The following is an 18,760-nucleotide window of genomic DNA, read 5'->3' as shown; positions in this document are numbered from 1 at the left end:
GTGGCAGATTATGAAAATGATGTTAAAACCTGTGGGAAGCAGCTAAAAATGATCAGTGATGTGAGAAAAATGTAAATGGAAATGAAGCAAAAGTTATTAGAACTAGCCGAAATGGTTGTTTAATAGGTGAAAGGAACTGTTTGTGAACTAGAAACGGTGGATTTTATAGCAGCGGTAGTGTTGAAAGCGGAATTTTTTTTTTTTGCGGGGGGTGTGTGGGGGGAAGTGGGTTACGTATTATTACATATTATTGAGTATACATCGGCGGGATAAAATTGTATAGTGATTACGGTAAAAAGGAGAAGGTGAATACAAAGTGAAACTACTGGCAAAAACAGAAAGAGAAAATAAGACGACAGAAAAGATTTCGAAATGCAACAGTGACAATAACAAACGTAATTGTTTGGTTCAAATTAATGATATGAATATAATAGAGGGAAACATTCCACGTGGGAAAAATATATCTAAAAACAAAGATGATGAGACTTACCAAACAAAAGCGCTGGCAGGTCCATAGGCACACAAATGAACACAAACAAACACACAAAATTCTAGCTTTTGCAACCAACGGCTGCTTCGTCAGGAAAGAGGGAAGAAGAGGGAAAGATGAAAGGATGTGGGTTTTAAGGGAGAGGGTAAGGAGTCATTCCAATCCCGGGAGCGGAAAGACTTACCGCAGGGGGAAAAAAGGGCAGGTATACACTCGCACACACACACACACACACATATCCATCCGCACATACACAGACACAAGCAGACATTTGTAAAGCCAAAGAGTTTGGGCAGAGATGTCAGTCGAGGCGGAAGTAAAGAGGCAAAGGTGTTGTTGAAAGACAGATGAGGTATGAGTGGCGGCAACTTGAAATTAGCGGAGTTTGAGGCGTGGCGGATAACGAGATGAGAGGATATACTGAAGGGCAAGTTCCCATCTCCGGAGTTCTGACAGGTTGGTGTTAGTGGGAAGTATCCAGATAACCCGAACGGTGTAACACTGTGCCAAGATGTGCTGGCCGTGCACCAAGGCATGTTTAGCCACAGGGTGATCCTCATTACCAACAAACACTGTCTGCCTGTGTCCATTCATGCGAATGGACAGTTTGTTGCTGGTCATTCCCATATAGAAAGCTTCACAGTGTAGGCAGGTCAGTTGGTAAAACACGTGGGTGCTTTCACACGTGGCTCTGCCTTTGATCGTGTACAACTTCCGGGTTACAGGATTGGAGTAGGTGGTGGTGGGAGGGTGCATGGGACAGGTTTTACACCGGGGGCGGTTACAAGGGTAGGAGCCAGAGGGTAGGGAAGGTGGTTTGGGGATTTCATAGGGATGAACTATCAGGTTACGAAGGTTAGGTGGACGGCGGAAAGACACTCTTGGTGGAGTGGGGAGGATTTCGTGAAGGATGGATCTCATTTCAGGGCAGGATTTGAGGAAGTCGTATCCCTGCTGGAGAGCCACATTCAGAGTCTAATCCAGTCCCGGAAAGTATCCTGTCACAAGTGGGGCACTTTTGGGGTTCTTCTGTGGGAGGTTCTGGGTTTGAAGGGATGAGGAAGTGGCTCTGGTTATTTGCTTCTGTACCAGGTCGGGAGGGTAGTTGCGGGATGCGAAAGCTGTTTTCAGGTTGTTGGTGTAATGGTTCAGGGATTCCGGACTGGAGCAGATTCATTTGCCACGAAGACCTAGGCTGTAGGGAAGGGACTGTTTGATGTGGAATGGGTGGCAGCCATCATAATGGAGGTACTGTTCCTTGTTGGTGGGTTTGATGTGGACGGATGTGTGAAGCTGGCCATTGGACAGATGGAGGTCAACGTCAAGGAAAGTGGCATGGGATTTAGAGTAGGACCAGGTGAATCTGATGGAACCAAAGGAGTTGAGGTTGGAGAGGAAATTCTGGAGTTCTTCTTCACTGTGAATCCAGATCATGAAGATGTCATCAATAAATCTGTACCAAACTTTGGGTTTGCAGGCCTGGGTAACCAAGAAGGCTTCCTCTAAGCGACCCATGAATAGGTTGGCGTATGAGGGGGCCATCCTGGTACCCATGGCTGTTCCCTTTAATTGTTGGTATGTCTGGCCTTCAAAAGTGAAGAAGTTGTGGGTCAGGATGAAGCTGGCTAAGGTAATATCAACCAACTGTTGCTTAGTCGGGAAAGAGGGAAGGAGAGGGAAAGACGAAAGGTTGTGGGTATTAAGGGAGAGGGTAAGGAGTCATTCCAATCCCGGGAGCGGAAAGACTTACCTTAGGGGGAAAAGAGACAGGTATACAGTCGCACACACACACATATCCATCCGCACATACACAGACACAAGCAGACATTTGTAAAGGCAAAGAGTTTGGGCAGAGATGTCAGTCGAGGCGGAAGTACAGAGGCAAAGATGTTGTTGAATGACAGCTGAGGTATGAGCGGCAGCAACTTGAAATTAGTAGAGGTTGAGGCCTGGTGGGTAACAGGAAGAAAGGATATATTGGAGGGCAAGTTCCCATCTTCGGAGTTCTGATAGGTTGGTGTCAGTGGGAAGTATCCAGATAACCCGGATGGTGTAACACTGTGCCAAGATGTGCTGGCCATGCACCAAGGCATGTTTAGCCACAGGGTGATCCTCATTACCAACAAACACTGTCTGCCTGTGTCCGTTCATGCGAATGGACAGTTTGTTGCAGGTCATTCCCACATAGAAAGCTTCACAGTGTAGTCAGGTCAGTTGGTAAATCACATGGGTGCTTTCACACGTGGCTCTGCCTTTGATCGTGTACACATTCCGGGTTACAAGACTGGAGTAGGTGGTGGTGGGAGGGTGCATGGGACAGATTTTACACTGGGGGCAGTTACAAGGGTAGGAGCCAGAGGGTAGGGAAGGTGGTTTGGGGATTTCATAGGGATGAACCAAGAGGTTACGAAGGTTAGGTGGACGGCGGAAAGACACTCTTGGTGGTGTGGGGAGGATTTCATGAAGGATGGATCTCATTTTAGGGCAGGATTTGAGGAAGTCGTATCCCTGCTGGAGAGCCACATTCAGAGTCTAGGTATATATTTTCTGTAGAGAAGAAGATTTTAAATACCTTCTATTTCAGTCTTGTACTGCTATGAGCAGAAACTGATCATGTTGTGTACTGAATTTGAGCAACGACAACCACAGGTGTAACTTAGTTCAAAAATCTCGGCAATCCAGCAGTGCTGAACTGTATTTAATCTGGAGCACTTTTCTTTTTAGTTAATTGATACTGACCAGAAATCAGACAGACACTCTATCAGCTTACTAAACAAAAAAAAAAAAAAAAAAAAAAAAAAAAAAAAAAAAAAAAATACTAGTGGTGAGTAAACTTGCTCAAAAGTCACCATTGTTAATATTCTGCATAAACATGATGGGTACCACAGTCTATTGTAAATAAAGGAAATGCTGAAAACTGGCTTAAAAGTGTATTTTCATAATGTATTATAATGGCAGAGCCCACTATAAAGGAAATGCTGAAAGTGTATGTAATCCTTTTGATAATGTATTGTAACCTTAGCGCCCAGTAGGGACAGCTTTCTTGACAAGTAAGGCTAATAAGTGCAAAGCTGTAAAGCGGTGCAAATCAACCAAATATGAAAACTTTAATAAGCAGCCAGTGTTAAGGAATCTGGAGAAACTTGCTGACTTCACATTATAGCATTGTAGAATAGAATCTCATGATGCAGTCAAACAGATAAATGTATTCTGCAGATAAATCATCATAACGTTAGAAGCCTTGGAAGGTAGAGTGACGACGTAATTAGTTTTGTAGTCTTCCATTTGTGATCTGTGCTGATTTCGATAAAAGCTCTCTGATGTAGTGGTATTGACTCTAAAATGGGAAGGCTGCAATGTGAAGTTAGCAGTTACAGTGGTGACATATTTGCAATATTCGCAACAATAAATTCAAAATGAAAAATGAAAACCTAGTAATCAGGCCATCAGGAGCAAATGTTGAGAGACTCCTAAATAAACTTACAGACCTGATTGTGTAGGCAACAAATAATGGAAAAAAGAGACTGTGCAAACATTGTAGGTGTTGTAACTGCGACCGGTGTAGCAATGACGGAAAGCGCGGCATGACCCGTGGAGAGGCCGACCAACAAAAACGCAACAGGGGAGGACGGACATGACCAACGAAGGACAGAACGAATACAACAAGATCGGACAACGGAGTCACAAGGAAACAAACACGTCCACTCATACACAGAACAAGGAAGTAAACTGTCTAACGTGAGGCGAGGTGTCAACCAACGTACTCGTGATTAGACTGGCTGGCTGAGCGAGAGGCAGGCGCTTAAGTATGCTATCGGTGGCGCCGCTATTGGCCGCTGGAACCACGAGTTCTGCTGTGGTGCCCTCACACTAAAAGCGGGCCAGGAGGCGCGCGCCGCCACAGCTTACGGCGCAATGGTACAGAGACCTCTATGGGTCTTCGATGTCCATGATGCCAGGCGCGGATTCAAATTCCACGGCGCGCGGTACCAGAGTAGGTATTAGGGCCATAAACATCAATGCACTGTCAGTAGAGAAAAATTATATTTGGCCTGACTCCACTGATAAATGAGCCAGCTGAGGAAGCCTGGATAACATAGTAAGTAACACAATGTGCATCTGCTTCTGTATGTATGTTCATTGAACCATGTTGTAGAAAGCAGTCCATTGTGGGATATGGCATAGTATTTATTGCAAGTGTGTGTGAAAGCACTACTTTTTTTATTGGATATTGCAACAGTGCACTACAAAATGGTGTGATAAACTGACAATAAAATTTGCTTTCACATTTAACTTTGAAATAATTCAAGAAGCTTAACACACTAACATAAATTGTGCATGTTTCTTACTTCTGATTCCTTTGCAGTTGGGGTAGTTCTTAAAATTTGCTTCATTGCACTTGAAATAAGGTAGCAATCTGAGGCTTGTAAGACAATGTCATACATGCACTATAATATGTAGATGGAGTCGGCATGGTTATTATTAGATTCAGCACTGTTAAAGTTAGATGGTGGTGAACTTTGTATACCCAAACTGTCTCCATGTAGTGTTCTGTGCGAAAGTGTGCGAATGTTTTCTAAATGTTGTATAATTGTGATGGGATGTTGGTACCAGCATAGTATTCACCTAATCGGATGTGGAAAACTGCCTAAAAACCACATCCAGGCTCGGCAGCACACCGGCCCTTGTCGTTAGGTCATTGGGTAGGTTCAATCCAGAGCCTGCCCAAATCTCGGAAGCGGTGTCTAACACATGTGGCTTTTGGGTGGTTATATACAAACACTGTAATAAGGGATGCAGATACAAGAACTGTAATAAAGGATGAAGGGTGATTTTTGTCCACTTTCACATGGTAGTAGAGTATAACTTTTCTCACATACGTCAGTTCTGATAAACAACAACACGCTTGTGCTGCATACTGTTCACCACTACCTCATTCGATACTAACTCAGCCTAATACTGAACTGAACTGCCATGGGCTCAGGTGCCCAACTAAATGTTCGATGTCAGTAGGCATTTCATATGACATTATTTATATGTTTGATAAATAGATTCATAATTAAATTTTACAACTTGGTAGGGGGCTGGATACACAGCTTTGTTCATAAAAATATATTGACATATTTCCTGCGAACCAAACTTTGGCAGACACAAGCTTTAACACGTAATTTAGTAAGATTTCTTTCTGTTACAATCAGCTTTCAAAAGTGTTAATTTATGCTATTTTAATTATGTTACAATTCTTGAGTCTTTTTATCATGTTCTTAGAATCTTGTTTTGGTAACCGATATTTTACAATATTCATTTCCAAATTATACAATGTGGAAGCACTATCAACAGGAACTGAAGTTGGCCAGATTTTCTAGAATATTCTAAGAGTGTAAATTTATATAAAATAATGATAAATTGTTTCCGTTAATCTACTTATTTAACCTTAATCACAATTGGAAACTCATGTTTTAGTGAACTTAAGAATAGCAATGTTAACAGAAATTTATGAAATGTGATGTATTCACTAACCGTATGTTAGGATATTCAGGGTGGTTATAATTAAACTTTTGCTTCTTGAGCCACTTGTTGACTCTGTTACTGGTATGGTAACATAGGGTTGAAAGACAAGTATCGGTGTGTCAACATGGGTCTGGAAAGGTGCATTACACTTGCAGACAGTCTACATGGGTCTGGACAAGGTGAGCAGAACTGTATTCATTAATCTCTTTTGGCAAAACAGCAGCAGCAGTAGTATCAACACTTTAAAGGAGTATGGGGAGAACCTCTTTCTGCACCAGCCTTGAAGAATATGATTCGGAAGTTCAAATTGGCTGGTGATTGGGAATTGCTGCTGGGAGAGGCCGATGAGCAGTTGTGCCACAAATTGTTGAAAAAGTTGCTGTTGCCACAGCTGAGAATGCTGGACACAATGTGCAGTCTTCAGGCAGTGCATGAGTTGTATCACAACAGCTGAACTCTCTATGGTCCACCATTGTTTCGGGCAGCTGTAGAGCAATCTTTACTGTAGTTGCAGGCTGCTGTGGATGTAGATAGCCATCACATTGAGCAATGTTTGTAACGTGAAATGTAAACATGGTACCCAATTAACAAATGTTATACTCCCATGTGAAAATTAAAATGTGTTTGTTTTAGTGGTTTATTCATTATGTGTCTTCCACGTGTCCTTAAAAAATCATCCACAAAGTTTCTTTGTCCTACAGTCACTTGTTGTTCATGGGGACCCTCTCAAATAGTGAAAGTTTAATATTAATCTCCCTGTACATCAGTTCCAGGTTTTATCCCTTCACTATAGTGTTTCCTGGTCTGCCACTTTATGGTACTCATGTCTGATCATGCAATAATTGTTTTTCAGGCTGCACTTTACAGGTTATCTGGTGACTACAATCCACTTCATATCGACCCCAATATGGCCGCACTTGGAGGTTTTGATCGTCCAATTCTTCACGGCCTCTGTTCACTGGGATTTTCTGTGAGGCATGTTTTAAAGAGATTTGCCAACAATGATGCCAGTAAATTCAAATCTGTTAAGGTAAGTGTATGAATTATGGTAACGGAAAGAGAGGTGAAAAAGAAGCTAGTTTTTGCTACATTTTTATGCTGAACTAGAGCTCTCGGATAAACTGCTGTGTTCCAGTTACCATTATGTTGCACTCTCATTATGTCCTCTACTTGAGGGGCGATTAACTTTACTCATTTATTTGTTTGTATTCTATTCACGACTTATTATATCTTTTTAATGTGTCACTTATGTATACCACACTCTTTGGATTGCAAAGAGTATCAAACAATGTGAGAAAAGTTGGGAGAGAAAAAGAGTATTATAGATGAGCTAGAGATTTATCCAGTGTGCGTTTGAAATTGTGAGTAATAAACAGTGACTTTTCAAGAAGAATGAGAATGTTAATACTTATAACACTCACAGAGCACATATGCTACAACACAACGCCATGTCTTTGACCTATATTATGTGAAAAAGCAAATTTCTCTCCCACAATCAACATGTCAAGCATCTTCCTCTACAACGCGTGCTTAGTCCCTGCTACTCCCCAGCCCTCAGGGTTGGTCCAAGTTATCTTCCATGCCATCCCCTCCCTTTCCCTCATTTCTGCTGCCAACTCATCCTTCTCCTTGCCCCCTCCCCTCCCACCCCCCCACCCCCTCCACTTTAATTTCCATTTTAATTTCTTATATTCTTTAGTTCCTGTTTCCTCTATCACCCATTAGGAGAATGTTGGTATTTTTGTGTCAATGTCAATACATGTCTTATCTGTGTTTTTGCTGTCTCTGCAAGTTCTGTTATAGTTTGTCTCTTACAGGTATGTAACTACTGATTTCCCTATTAGCCTATCATCCTGTGTCTGTTTCTACTCTGATCCTTGAATAGAAATATTTCTCTTCTTCTGCCCTAGTGAAGGGAGGAAGTCGCCATTTTGAAAGCTAGAATTTTTGTTAGGAAAGATTCATATATGGTAATGCACTTACATTGTTTTGTTAATTAGTTGTTTATTCACCGACAGATCACTTTACATTTATATTAGACATATAAGCTTGATAAAACAATAAATATAATTAAAAGTTAAGAATCTTGCAGTTTTATACTTACAGATCTAGTTAATTGTACAAATACTGTTCTATTTATCCACATCTCACCACAGGTCAGTGCACACACACACACACACACACACACACACACACACACACACACACACACCCTTTTGGCTGACTTTGAGACCATTATGATATCCTTATCTCTTCATTACATTCTTTATTTGTTCCCGTTGGATGTCTGAAAAGCTGAGTCATCATCCCTCCAGTTTGTAGTAAATATCAGTAGCTTTATCTTTAGAAGTTTTTCTATTTTATCAGTGTATAGTAGTGTGAAATTACACAGATCCAAACACAATTTTGTATAATATTACGATGTGCACTCTACATCTACATCTATACTCTGCACACCACCACAAGGTGCACGGCAGAGAGTACGTCCCATTGTACCAGTTATTAAGGTTTCTTCCTGTTCCTTTCCCATAAGGAGTGTGAGAAGAGTGATTGTTTGAGTGCATCTGTGTTTGCAGTAATGATTCTACTCTTATCATCACAATCCCTGTGTGAGTCATATGTAGGGCACTAGAGTAAACATTTAAGGTTGGTTCTTGAAACTTTGTTAATAGACTTTCTTGAGACAGTTTACATCTGTCTTCAAAAATCTGCCATTTCAGTTCATTCAGTATCTGTGACACTCTTCCATGGATTAAACAAATCTGACCATTTGTGCTGCCATTTTCTGTATGCAATATTCAAGGATGGGTTGCATGAGAGATTTGTGAGCAATCTCTGGCTGCACTTCCCCAGTATTCTACCAATAAACCAAAATCTACTACATACATTACCCACGACAGAACCTACGTGATCGTTCCATTTCGTGTCTCTACAAAGTGTTACACCCAGATATTTGTATGAGTTTGCCAATTCCAAGAGTGACTGATTGATATTATAGTCATTGGATATTACATTTTCACATTTTGTGAAGTGCTCACTTTACATCTCTGAACATATAGAGCAAGCTGCCAATCACTGCACTGTGTTGAAATATTATCAAAGTCTGACTAAATATTTATGCAGCTTCTCTCAGATAGTGCTTCATTGTAGATAACTGCATCATCTGCAAAAAGCCTGATTTGACTACTAAAATTGTCTGGGAGGTTATTAGAATACAACATGAACAGCAAGAGTCCCAACACACTTCCCTGTGGCACACCCAGAGTTTCTTCTGCATGTGATGATGACTCTCCATCCAAGATAACATGCTGTGTCCTCGCTAAAAAAAGTTCTCAGTCCAGTCACAAATTTCACTTGATACCCAATATGATCATACTTTTAACAATAAGCATAGTTGCAGTAATGAGTCAAATGTTTTTCGGAAATCAAGAAATACTGCATCTACCTGGATGCCTTGATCCAAAACTTTCAGTATGTCATGTGAGAAAAGTGCGAGTTGGGTTTCACATGATCATTGTTTTTGAAAACTGTGCTGGTTGGCATCGAGGAGGTCATTCTCTTCAAGGTACCTCATTATGTTTGAGCACAAAATATGTTCTAGTATTCTACAACACATCAATGTCAAGGATATTGGACAGTAGTTTTGTGGATCACTTATACTACCCTTGTTGCAGATGGGTGTGCCCTGTGCCTTTTTCCAAGAACTGCGCATGATTTTTTGTTCAAGGGATCTACAATAGATTATAGTGAGATGAGGGGCTAACTCAGCTGCAAATTCAGTATAGAATCTGACAGCGATTCTATTGGGGCCTTGAGAGTTGTTCAATTTTAACGATTTTAGCTCTTCCTTGACACAACTGACACTAATACTTATTTCATTCATCTTTTCAGTGGTATGAGGATTAAATTGGGACCATTGTCCTGTTTTCATTTGTAAAGGAACATTTGAAAGTGGAGTTAAGGGTTTCAGCTTTTGCGTTGCGACCCTCAATTTCAGTTTCTCTCTCATTCGGCTAGGGACTGGAAATTAACTTTGGTGCCACTAACAGCCTTTACATGTGACCAGAATTTCTTTGGATCTTGTGAAATGTCATTTGACAATATTCTGCTACAGTTTTCATTGAATGCATCACACCATTGCACTCTTGACAGCCAAACACTTTTCATTCAGCATCTCTCTACCTATAGCCCTTCACTTTCTTTTACACCTATTATCCAGTAATCTCTATTTCTTTATGGTGACTGTTTACCATGGAGGTTCCCTCCCATTGTGAACTGGCCTTCTAGGTACTTATCTGTCCTCACTGCAGTTAACTATTATTTTAAACTTGAGCCAGAGTTCCTCTACATGCTCCTGATGTGCTGAAAGTTTCAAGCTCGTCATTTAGATATGAAACTATTAATTTTTTATGTAGTTTACACAACATATATATCTTTCTGATTGTTTTAGTTGTCCTTTGAACTTCGGTAACCATTGTTGCCACAACCACACCATGAGCACAGATACCAGTTTCGTTGTGGACATCCTCACAGAGGTTGATCCTATTTGCTGCCATTAGATCCAATATATTTTCAGCATGAGTGGGGTTCCTTACTATCTGTTCTAGTTAGTTTTCAGAGAATGCATTTAGTAATGTTTCACAGGATGTCTTATCACGCCCACCACTAACAGAACTGCAATTTTCCCAGTTAATTGTTGGATAATTAAAGACACAATCAGTGATTACAAAATGATAAGGGAACTTATGTACAAGTGAACTGAGGTTTTCTCTTATGTTCTGGTTGCATCAGGATATGAGTCTGTTGGACGACAGAAGGGTCCAATTATCATTTTAAGCCTACTCCTAATACTGAGTCTTACCCAAACAATCTCGCATGCAACTTCAATTTCAATCTCAGTGGATTTAAGTTATTTATCTACTCTGACAAATACACCACCTCCATTTCCCATTTGCCTATCCTTTCGATATACACTTAAATTTTCTGCAAAAATGTCACTGCTATCAATTTCAGCTTTCAACTAGCTTTCTGTACCTAGTATTACGTGAGCTTCACTGCTTTTCATTAATGTTTAAAAGTCTGGCACTTTGTTACAAATGCTTCAGTAGTTTACCATTGGGATTTTACTCTCATCTCTTGGAGGCATTTCTTTTGATCTCACACTGATATTTCTGGGGTTCCTACAGACATCATTGTCTGGAATGGATGGAGAGTCACATAATCTAAAAAAAAACCTTGTTTGCACCCCACACACAGCTACCTGAGTAGCAGGCTCTGATCTGTAGTGCACACCTGACCTATTTAGTGGAACCCTACAATTCTCAACCCTGTGGGGCAAGTCCAGGAAGTCACAGCCTAGCTTGTCACAGAACTTTCGAAGTCTCTGGTTCAGTCTTTCCACTCGACTCACAACCAAAGGGCCATGATCAGTTCTGGGGACAATACTGCAAATTATGAGTGTCATTGAAACTCCATGCGCAAGGCTGGTGTTCTCAACCTTCTCTGCCGATCATTGGAATGACCGAAGAATGACTTCAGAGCCCAGGCAACATGTGCCACAATCTGCAATTGATTGCACCCTGTTCCTACAATGGCTGCTGGAATAGCCTCTTCAACGTGTTGAATGAGGCCCCTAAGCATATTCACTGAGTGGACCTGGTGTCCTTTCCTGTCCCTTGCTACCATTTCTCTAAGGGGTCCCGTCATTCATTTGAACTGGTGATGATTAATAGACCCTTACCCTTTTGCATTTGCCTCCTCCTGACACCAGACAAAATGGGTTTCCTCAAAACAGGTAAAGTGAGTCGCATTGGCTGAGTTTCAGTTTCAGTGAAAGACAGCACCTCAAACTTGTTGGTTAGGGGGATTGGTACAACACCGTGAGTTCTCCCTGGTCTCCATCCACCCTGTACAGGATGCCTACATCTACCATTGACATGCCACTCAGTCAAGTGGACGGGTTATGACAGATCCAATACTTTTTGCAGAGAAGACAGGATCCACAGGAGAGGATAGCGCTTGAGGTACCGCTGGTACAGGTATCGCAGGTACACAGCTCTTGGGAGCTCTTCCTACACACTGATTCGTGCAACAGCCTTCAATTGTTTGACAGTAGTCAAGGCGATTTCCAGCAGCTTATGCATGTCAACCAACTCATTCCGTGTTTGAGAACAGCATTCATAGTGGGGCTGCATTTTGGTTGGCTCTGAGCACTATGGGACTCAACTGCTGAGGTCATAAGTCCCCTAGAACAGAGGACCCAGTCTATTCCATGCAAACACAGCCCACACCATTATGGAGCCGCCACGAGCTTTCACAATGCCTTGTTGACAACTTGCGTCCATGGCTTCATTGGGTCTACACCACACTCAAACCCTACCTTCAGCTTTTACAAACTGAAATCAGGATTCATCTGACAAGGCCGCGGTTTTCCAGTCATCTAGAGTCCAACCGATACCATCACGAGCTCAGAAGAGGCACTGTAGGCAATGTTGTACTGTTAGCATCAGTTGTTTGCTGCCATAGCCCATTAATGCAAAATTTCTCTGCACTGTCCTAACGGATAGGTTCATCATGTGTCTCGCATTGATATCTGTGGTTATTTCATGCAGTATTGCTTGTCTGTTAGCACTGACAACTATACGCAAATGCAACTGGTCTCGATTGTTAAATGAAGGACATCGGCCACTGTCTTGTCTGTGGTTAGAGATAATGCCTGAAACTTGGTATTGTTGGCACACTTTTGACACTATGGACCTCAGAATATTAAATGCCCTAACAGTTTCCAAAACGGAATATCCCATCGTCTAGCTCCAATTACCATTCCACATTCAAAGGCTGTCATTTTTCGTTGTGCGGTCATAATCGTATTGGGCGCCTTTTCACATGAATCACCTGAGTTCAAATTACAGCTCCACCAGTGTGCTGCCCTTTTTACTTTGTGTGTGTGGTACTTCTGCCACCTGTATATGTGCATATTGGTATCCCACTACTTTTGTCCTCCCATATATCATGTGGAGAACATATATTTATCCTGCATTATAGCCACAACATTGCAAATTTATTTATTTTAACCTTCTTACCTTTTTACAAATGGTTTGCATAAATGATTTAATAATAATTCCTGGCTTTGCATCATCAGTGAAGTAAACAGCACCATTTATTATCAGCATTCTCTGTCCTTGTTAACTTGTTAACAAGGGGCCAGAGATCACAATTCCAAAGATCAAAATTAATCTCATCTTATCACATTTATCAGATGATGTGTTTGGCCTCACATTGGGGAGTATATCTCCTCACCTTATCAAATTCTTCAGTTAATTTGTTTGCTATTATAGTCCATAGCAGTTCTCCACACCTGTAAGTAGAAGACTTGTTATAACAACTGCAATAACATACTTTTTTATTACCAGTAGCTCTTAGGAATTACAAATTGACAATATTTTCTGCTACCTCAGAGCAACACAAACATTACCCTACTGCTTTTAGTGTGTGACTTTACTAGACTCAAATCACTGCCTATAGAGCATTCCATGCCAAGTGATCTAATTTAGGGAAAAGATTTTGACGAAATTTTGTGTGGACATTCACACGTTTCCAATAAACATTCACGATCACCTATTCAATACTTACAGAGATATAGTCATTTGTTTGAGCTCACAGCAAAGCTTTCAACAGTTTTCGCCAACTTTGAGACTTATGTATCGAGCAGTATTTTCTTGAAAGAAAAAATCTTGGCCATCTTGTACAACTTTCTGACTCCCATAAGCAAATAATAGTAAAGACTTCTTGAGCAGTTTCATATGGATAATTTGAAGCAAAATCAGCCAAAAAAATAGATGCTTGAAAATATGTGAAGCTTAGCTTTTTATATCTCTGGAAGTAATTGTGGGATAAACCTGAAACTTTCTATGTAATAACTTATCCATACAAGGTCTTAGAATATAAAATTTCATTCTCCTACTGCTTTCCAACAATTTACAAATTTATGGCAAAATGGATGATTTTCACAAAAAATTGTATTTTTAGCCCAGTTATACAAAAAATTGTCTTCTGCAAACTCTTTTAAACTGTTTTCATTAGTTTATCTTTATTTTATAGATCTGTCTTGATCACAAAACTTTCACACTTCATTATTACCGGTTTCGACTACTGCCATCTTCAGAGCTGTGTTGTTGGAAGTATGCATGTGGTAGTAGCTGACATATTTTTAGTGGGGCACTCTCTTGCAATGCCTTCCATGTAATGTTGTGCCTAATGGTACATGGTATTATGCCATTTTCTCCATCTTTCAATAAATCACACTCAGAAGGCACTGCAAGAGAGTGCCAGGTACGTCAGCTACTATCACATGCGTACGTCTAACAACGCAGATCTGAAGACGGCAGTAGACAAAACCATTAATAGTGAAGTGTAAAAGTTTGTGTGATCAAGACGGAGCTGTAAAATAATGTGCCACACTATGATCATGAACTCATTTTCAGACTTTGTCTTCAATTGTTTTAATTAGAAAGACCATTTTATATACCATATAAGAAATTAGACTTGATCCCCCCCTCCCCCTCTGTCCCCCGAGTTCTTGTGATTTGATCTCACTTCCTAGTCATCAGGAAGTTCACTATTGCCTTCCCCGTAGTCACAAACAGTTGTAGAACATAATAAAAAATTTCAGATTTAATTTGAGTCCCAGTAGAATATGGGTACTTTTTCAGTGCACCTCCACCTTGTTGCTTTTTAGGGCCTTATATGCTCGTATTGCAAAATTGAGTGTAGTTTGTTAGGTGGTTTTGAACATGATCTTTCTAATGAAAATAACTGAAAAGTGTTTGCAGAAGATGTTCTTGTAAAAGTGGGCTAAAAATAGCCATTTTTCTTGTTTGTAAGAAAATCATCGATTTTGCTCTGAATTTGTAAATTATTGGAAAGCAGTATGAGAATGAAATTTTATGTTCTAAGATCTTGTATTGGTAAGTTATTATGCACAAAATTTCAGTTTATCGTGCAGTTACTCCCAGAGACAAAAAGCTAAACTTCACATTTGTTCAAGAGTCATTTTTTCAGCCAACTTTGTCCATATTAAAATTGCTGAAGAAATCTTTTGTATTATTATTTTGCTTAATAGAGTCCAAAAAGTTGCACAAGATGCCAAGTTTTGTTTCTTCCAAGAAAATATTGCTGGAGATATTATGTCTCAAAGTTGGTGAAAACTCAAGGTTCCGTTATTGATAGCTGTGCCGTGTGGTAAAACAAATGACCATATGAAACTTCCTGGCAGATTAAAACTGTGTGCCAGACTGAGACACAAACTCGGGACCTTTGCAAAGGTCCCAAGTTCGTATCTCGGTCCGGCACACACTTTTAATCGGCCAGGAAGTTTCATATCACCACACACTCTGCTGCAGAGTGAAAATATCATTCTGGAAACATCTCCCAGGCTGTGGCTAAGCCATGTCTCCTCAATACCCTTTCTTCCAGGAGTGCTAGTTCTGCAAGGTTCCCAGTAGAGCTTCTGTGAAGTTTGGAAGGTAGGAGACGAGGTACTGGCAGAAGTAACGCTGTGAGAATAGGACATGAGTCATGCTTGGGTAGCTCAGTTGGTAGAGCACTTGCCCGCAGAAGGCAAAGGTCCCTAGTTCGAGTCTCAGTCCGGCACACAGTTTTAGTCTGCCAGGAAGTTTCATATCAGTGCACACTCTGCTGCAGAGTGAAAATCTCATTCTGTAAATGACCATATCTCCGCAAGTATTGAGTTGGTGACCTGAAACTGGATCAATGTTTATTGGGGACATGTGGGAACCTCTAGACCACTTGGCATGGAATGGTGCTATACTCTTGTGTACCGCCCAGAGCAGCACACAAATAAGAAACATCCAGCATTAACAACTTACACCAGCAGTTCCCAAATTGAAAACACCCCTTTCCCCTTCTGCTCTCACAGGCCATAGCACTTAATTTCATACTGGGATATACATTCACAAGCCAAAACATTACGGCCAACTTCATAATAGCATGCCAGTCCACCTTTGGAGTGCAATACAACAGCAGTTTTGTGTAGCATGAATTTGACAAGTCCTTGGTAGGTTTCTGTAGGTATGATATACCAGGTGTCTTTGCACACGTCACACAGTTCCCATAAATTATGGACCAGTGGTTTGTGGGCACGGAGCTGGCATGTGTTAGCATCCCAAATGTGTTACATTGGGTTCAGATCAGGCAAAATTGGTGGGCAATACATCAACATGAGTTCACCTTTGTGCTCCTCAAACTAATGACGCATGAGTCTGGTCTTGTGATTGAGACAGTTGGCCATCTCCATCAGGAAAAGACATCAAGCATGAAGTGGTGCAAATGGTCCTCAGTAACGTTCACATAGACCGTAACTGTCTTGGTGCTTTGATTATTACTAAAGGTCTCATGGAAGATCAGATGAATGTCCCCCATGGCATAATATTGACCACACCAACCTGTGTCCATAATGTGATGTATGTTTCAAGAGCCATTCACCTGCATGACATCATATCTGGACACAACCATCAACCTGGTGTGACAAGAAATGTGATTAATCTGACTACGCGACACATTTCCATTGATCCATGATGCAATCTCAGTGAGCTTAAGCCCACTGGAATCATAATTGATGATGTTGTTGGATCACCATAGGAAGTGTAGGCATTATCTACTCCAGAGCCCTGTGCTCCAACAATGTTTGCTGAATGGTGCACTCCAAAACACTTGTGCATGTGCCAGTATCGTACTCCGTCATCAGATCTGCCTGTCCTGCTGTGCAAAGTGAGTGATGCTGTGATGAGGTGTAGTTGTCACCTACCCATCGTTTCACCATCCTTCAACCACTCTTCTTAGAGGCTCATGACAGCAGCAAGCATACAGCTGATCAGTTTTGACGTTTTGAAATTGCTTGTTCCCACATCCAAGCCACACCAATCTGTTCTTTGTCAAGGTTGCTTTTGCTGGTAGATTGTGCCATTTGTGGTCCTGTACTGCATTGCCCTTCACTAGAAAGATTCCCTGTTCATCTCTGCTCTGTATGTATTGCTTTCTGTATCATGTAACTTGATTGTGACACCACCAGGCAATCGGGGTATTTAATTCATAGTGGAATTCACTTCAGTTGGTTGTATTCATTTTTTAATAATTGTGACCATATGCCCTAACCAATATAACCATGTTTAAAGTCATTATTATTGGTATGTACTGTTACTGACTGGGAAAAGTTGAATAATTACAGTTCAAGTCAAGTTTCATAATCTTCTGAAATTTATTTTTAAGTATTTGAGAAATTCCATCACATTTTGAGAATAATATTATTTACACTTTCATAGGTAGTAAGAGTGGATACATATGAAAGTTACTGCAGAATCAGTTTAGTATAAGAAGCATTCAAAAAGAAGCAAGCCAGAGGCAGTAAAATGTGAAAATCATAATGTCACTGCATTTGGAAGAAGGTGCAGTTCCTATAAGAGCAGAGCACAGTGATTCCAAACGCGCTGCTATAGCGACACAGGCGCACACCCACTTGATGTCAGAGGGAGCATGTGCACATGTGAACCATCCACTGCACCCTATCATGCTGAAATCAGTGAAATTGAAGCTTCAGAAAAAGGGAAAAGGGGTGTAATGTGTTCCCTAACAGCGGAAAGAGTGCAAGGGAATGGAAATTGATTGAAGAAAGGCACAAGTGTATAGAGAGCACTTCATGTTCTGTTGCATGGCCTTTAGCACGAGCGTTTCAGGGAAGGTAGGGTGTTGATGGCCACTGATGCATTGTCTGGAAACCATACCACGTTATAATTATTGTCCAACAGGTGAACATCTTCATTATTCAAGACTGATGAGTACAGTAGCAGCCACTTCCACAGAGATTGGATTGAGCGTTTGAAGTTTTCTCACAGTCATTAAGGACAAATTGTAAACTCCCTACAGGAAGCATCTCGAATGTGACTCTCTCTTTAACATCTGCAGCACTTTGCCAAGGGGGGAACTAATTCTTGTGATGTTTCATGAACCACAGTCACAATGACAGTGGAAGCCTGCAGGGCCACTGCTGCCCAAAAAGTCCAAGGCTGTGTGCACAAGTGGGGGAAAGATTATTCTCACCAACTTCTTTACCAAAAAGGCGCACTTCTTAAAACTTCCTGTAGCAAGAGAGAACAATGAATGTGCATCAACACTCACAAACCTTGGCCATCCTTTTCATGTCAATCAAATCAAAGTGATAGGGGCAGCTCACCTATGGAGTCATCCAGCTCCATGGCAATGCAAGGTTCCATACAGCAAATATAGTCAAGGAGCTCTTGCAACATTAAAATGGGAGTTCATCTGTTATCCTGCATGTAGTCTGGACCTCTCTCCCTGCAGTTATGCTATTTTTGGTGATCTAAAGAAGACTGTAAGAGGCAAACAATTCATTGCAGACAAGGATATCAAGCCATATGTTCAGAACTCATTCACAATGCAGCCTCAGAAATGTTATGCCTTGTGTTGCATTGGGACAGTTGTCTCAACACTGATATCACATGCATCTACAATACTCATGAGAGTGCTTTATTGAAGAACGAAAGGTAAAACTGAAAACTGAGAACCAGCTTCTTTGGTTTAGGAGGAGTAGGGCACTCAAGAACAATTTTAACACTGGAGTTAATAATAAATGATGTGGGTGAGTAAAGAAAATGTACGTTGCAGTTTGGAGAAGACTTTTTATGATTTGGAACTGAATAACGTTCTTTTTCTGTTTTTGGGAAG

General features: G+C 40.9%; 1 protein-coding gene across 2 annotated transcripts in view; it reads left to right on the top strand.

Annotated features, from left to right (window-relative positions):
* LOC126484045 (peroxisomal multifunctional enzyme type 2) overlaps positions 1-18,760 on the top strand; it is a 145,193-nt gene that overhangs the window by 100,931 nt on the left and 25,502 nt on the right. For both annotated transcript variants that reach the window (XM_050107386.1, XM_050107385.1), the window contains exon 14: positions 6,855-7,031. In XM_050107386.1, coding sequence (XP_049963343.1) covers positions 6,855-7,031 — 177 coding nt within the window. The remainder of the gene's footprint in view (positions 1-6,854; positions 7,032-18,760) is intronic.

Source organism: Schistocerca serialis, chromosome 6 (genome assembly GCF_023864345.2).
Source record: "Schistocerca serialis cubense isolate TAMUIC-IGC-003099 chromosome 6, iqSchSeri2.2, whole genome shotgun sequence".
NCBI lineage: Eukaryota > Metazoa > Arthropoda > Insecta > Orthoptera > Acrididae > Schistocerca > Schistocerca serialis.
Note: the sequence above shows the minus strand (reverse complement) of the source record. Positions and strands in the feature narration are given on the sequence as shown.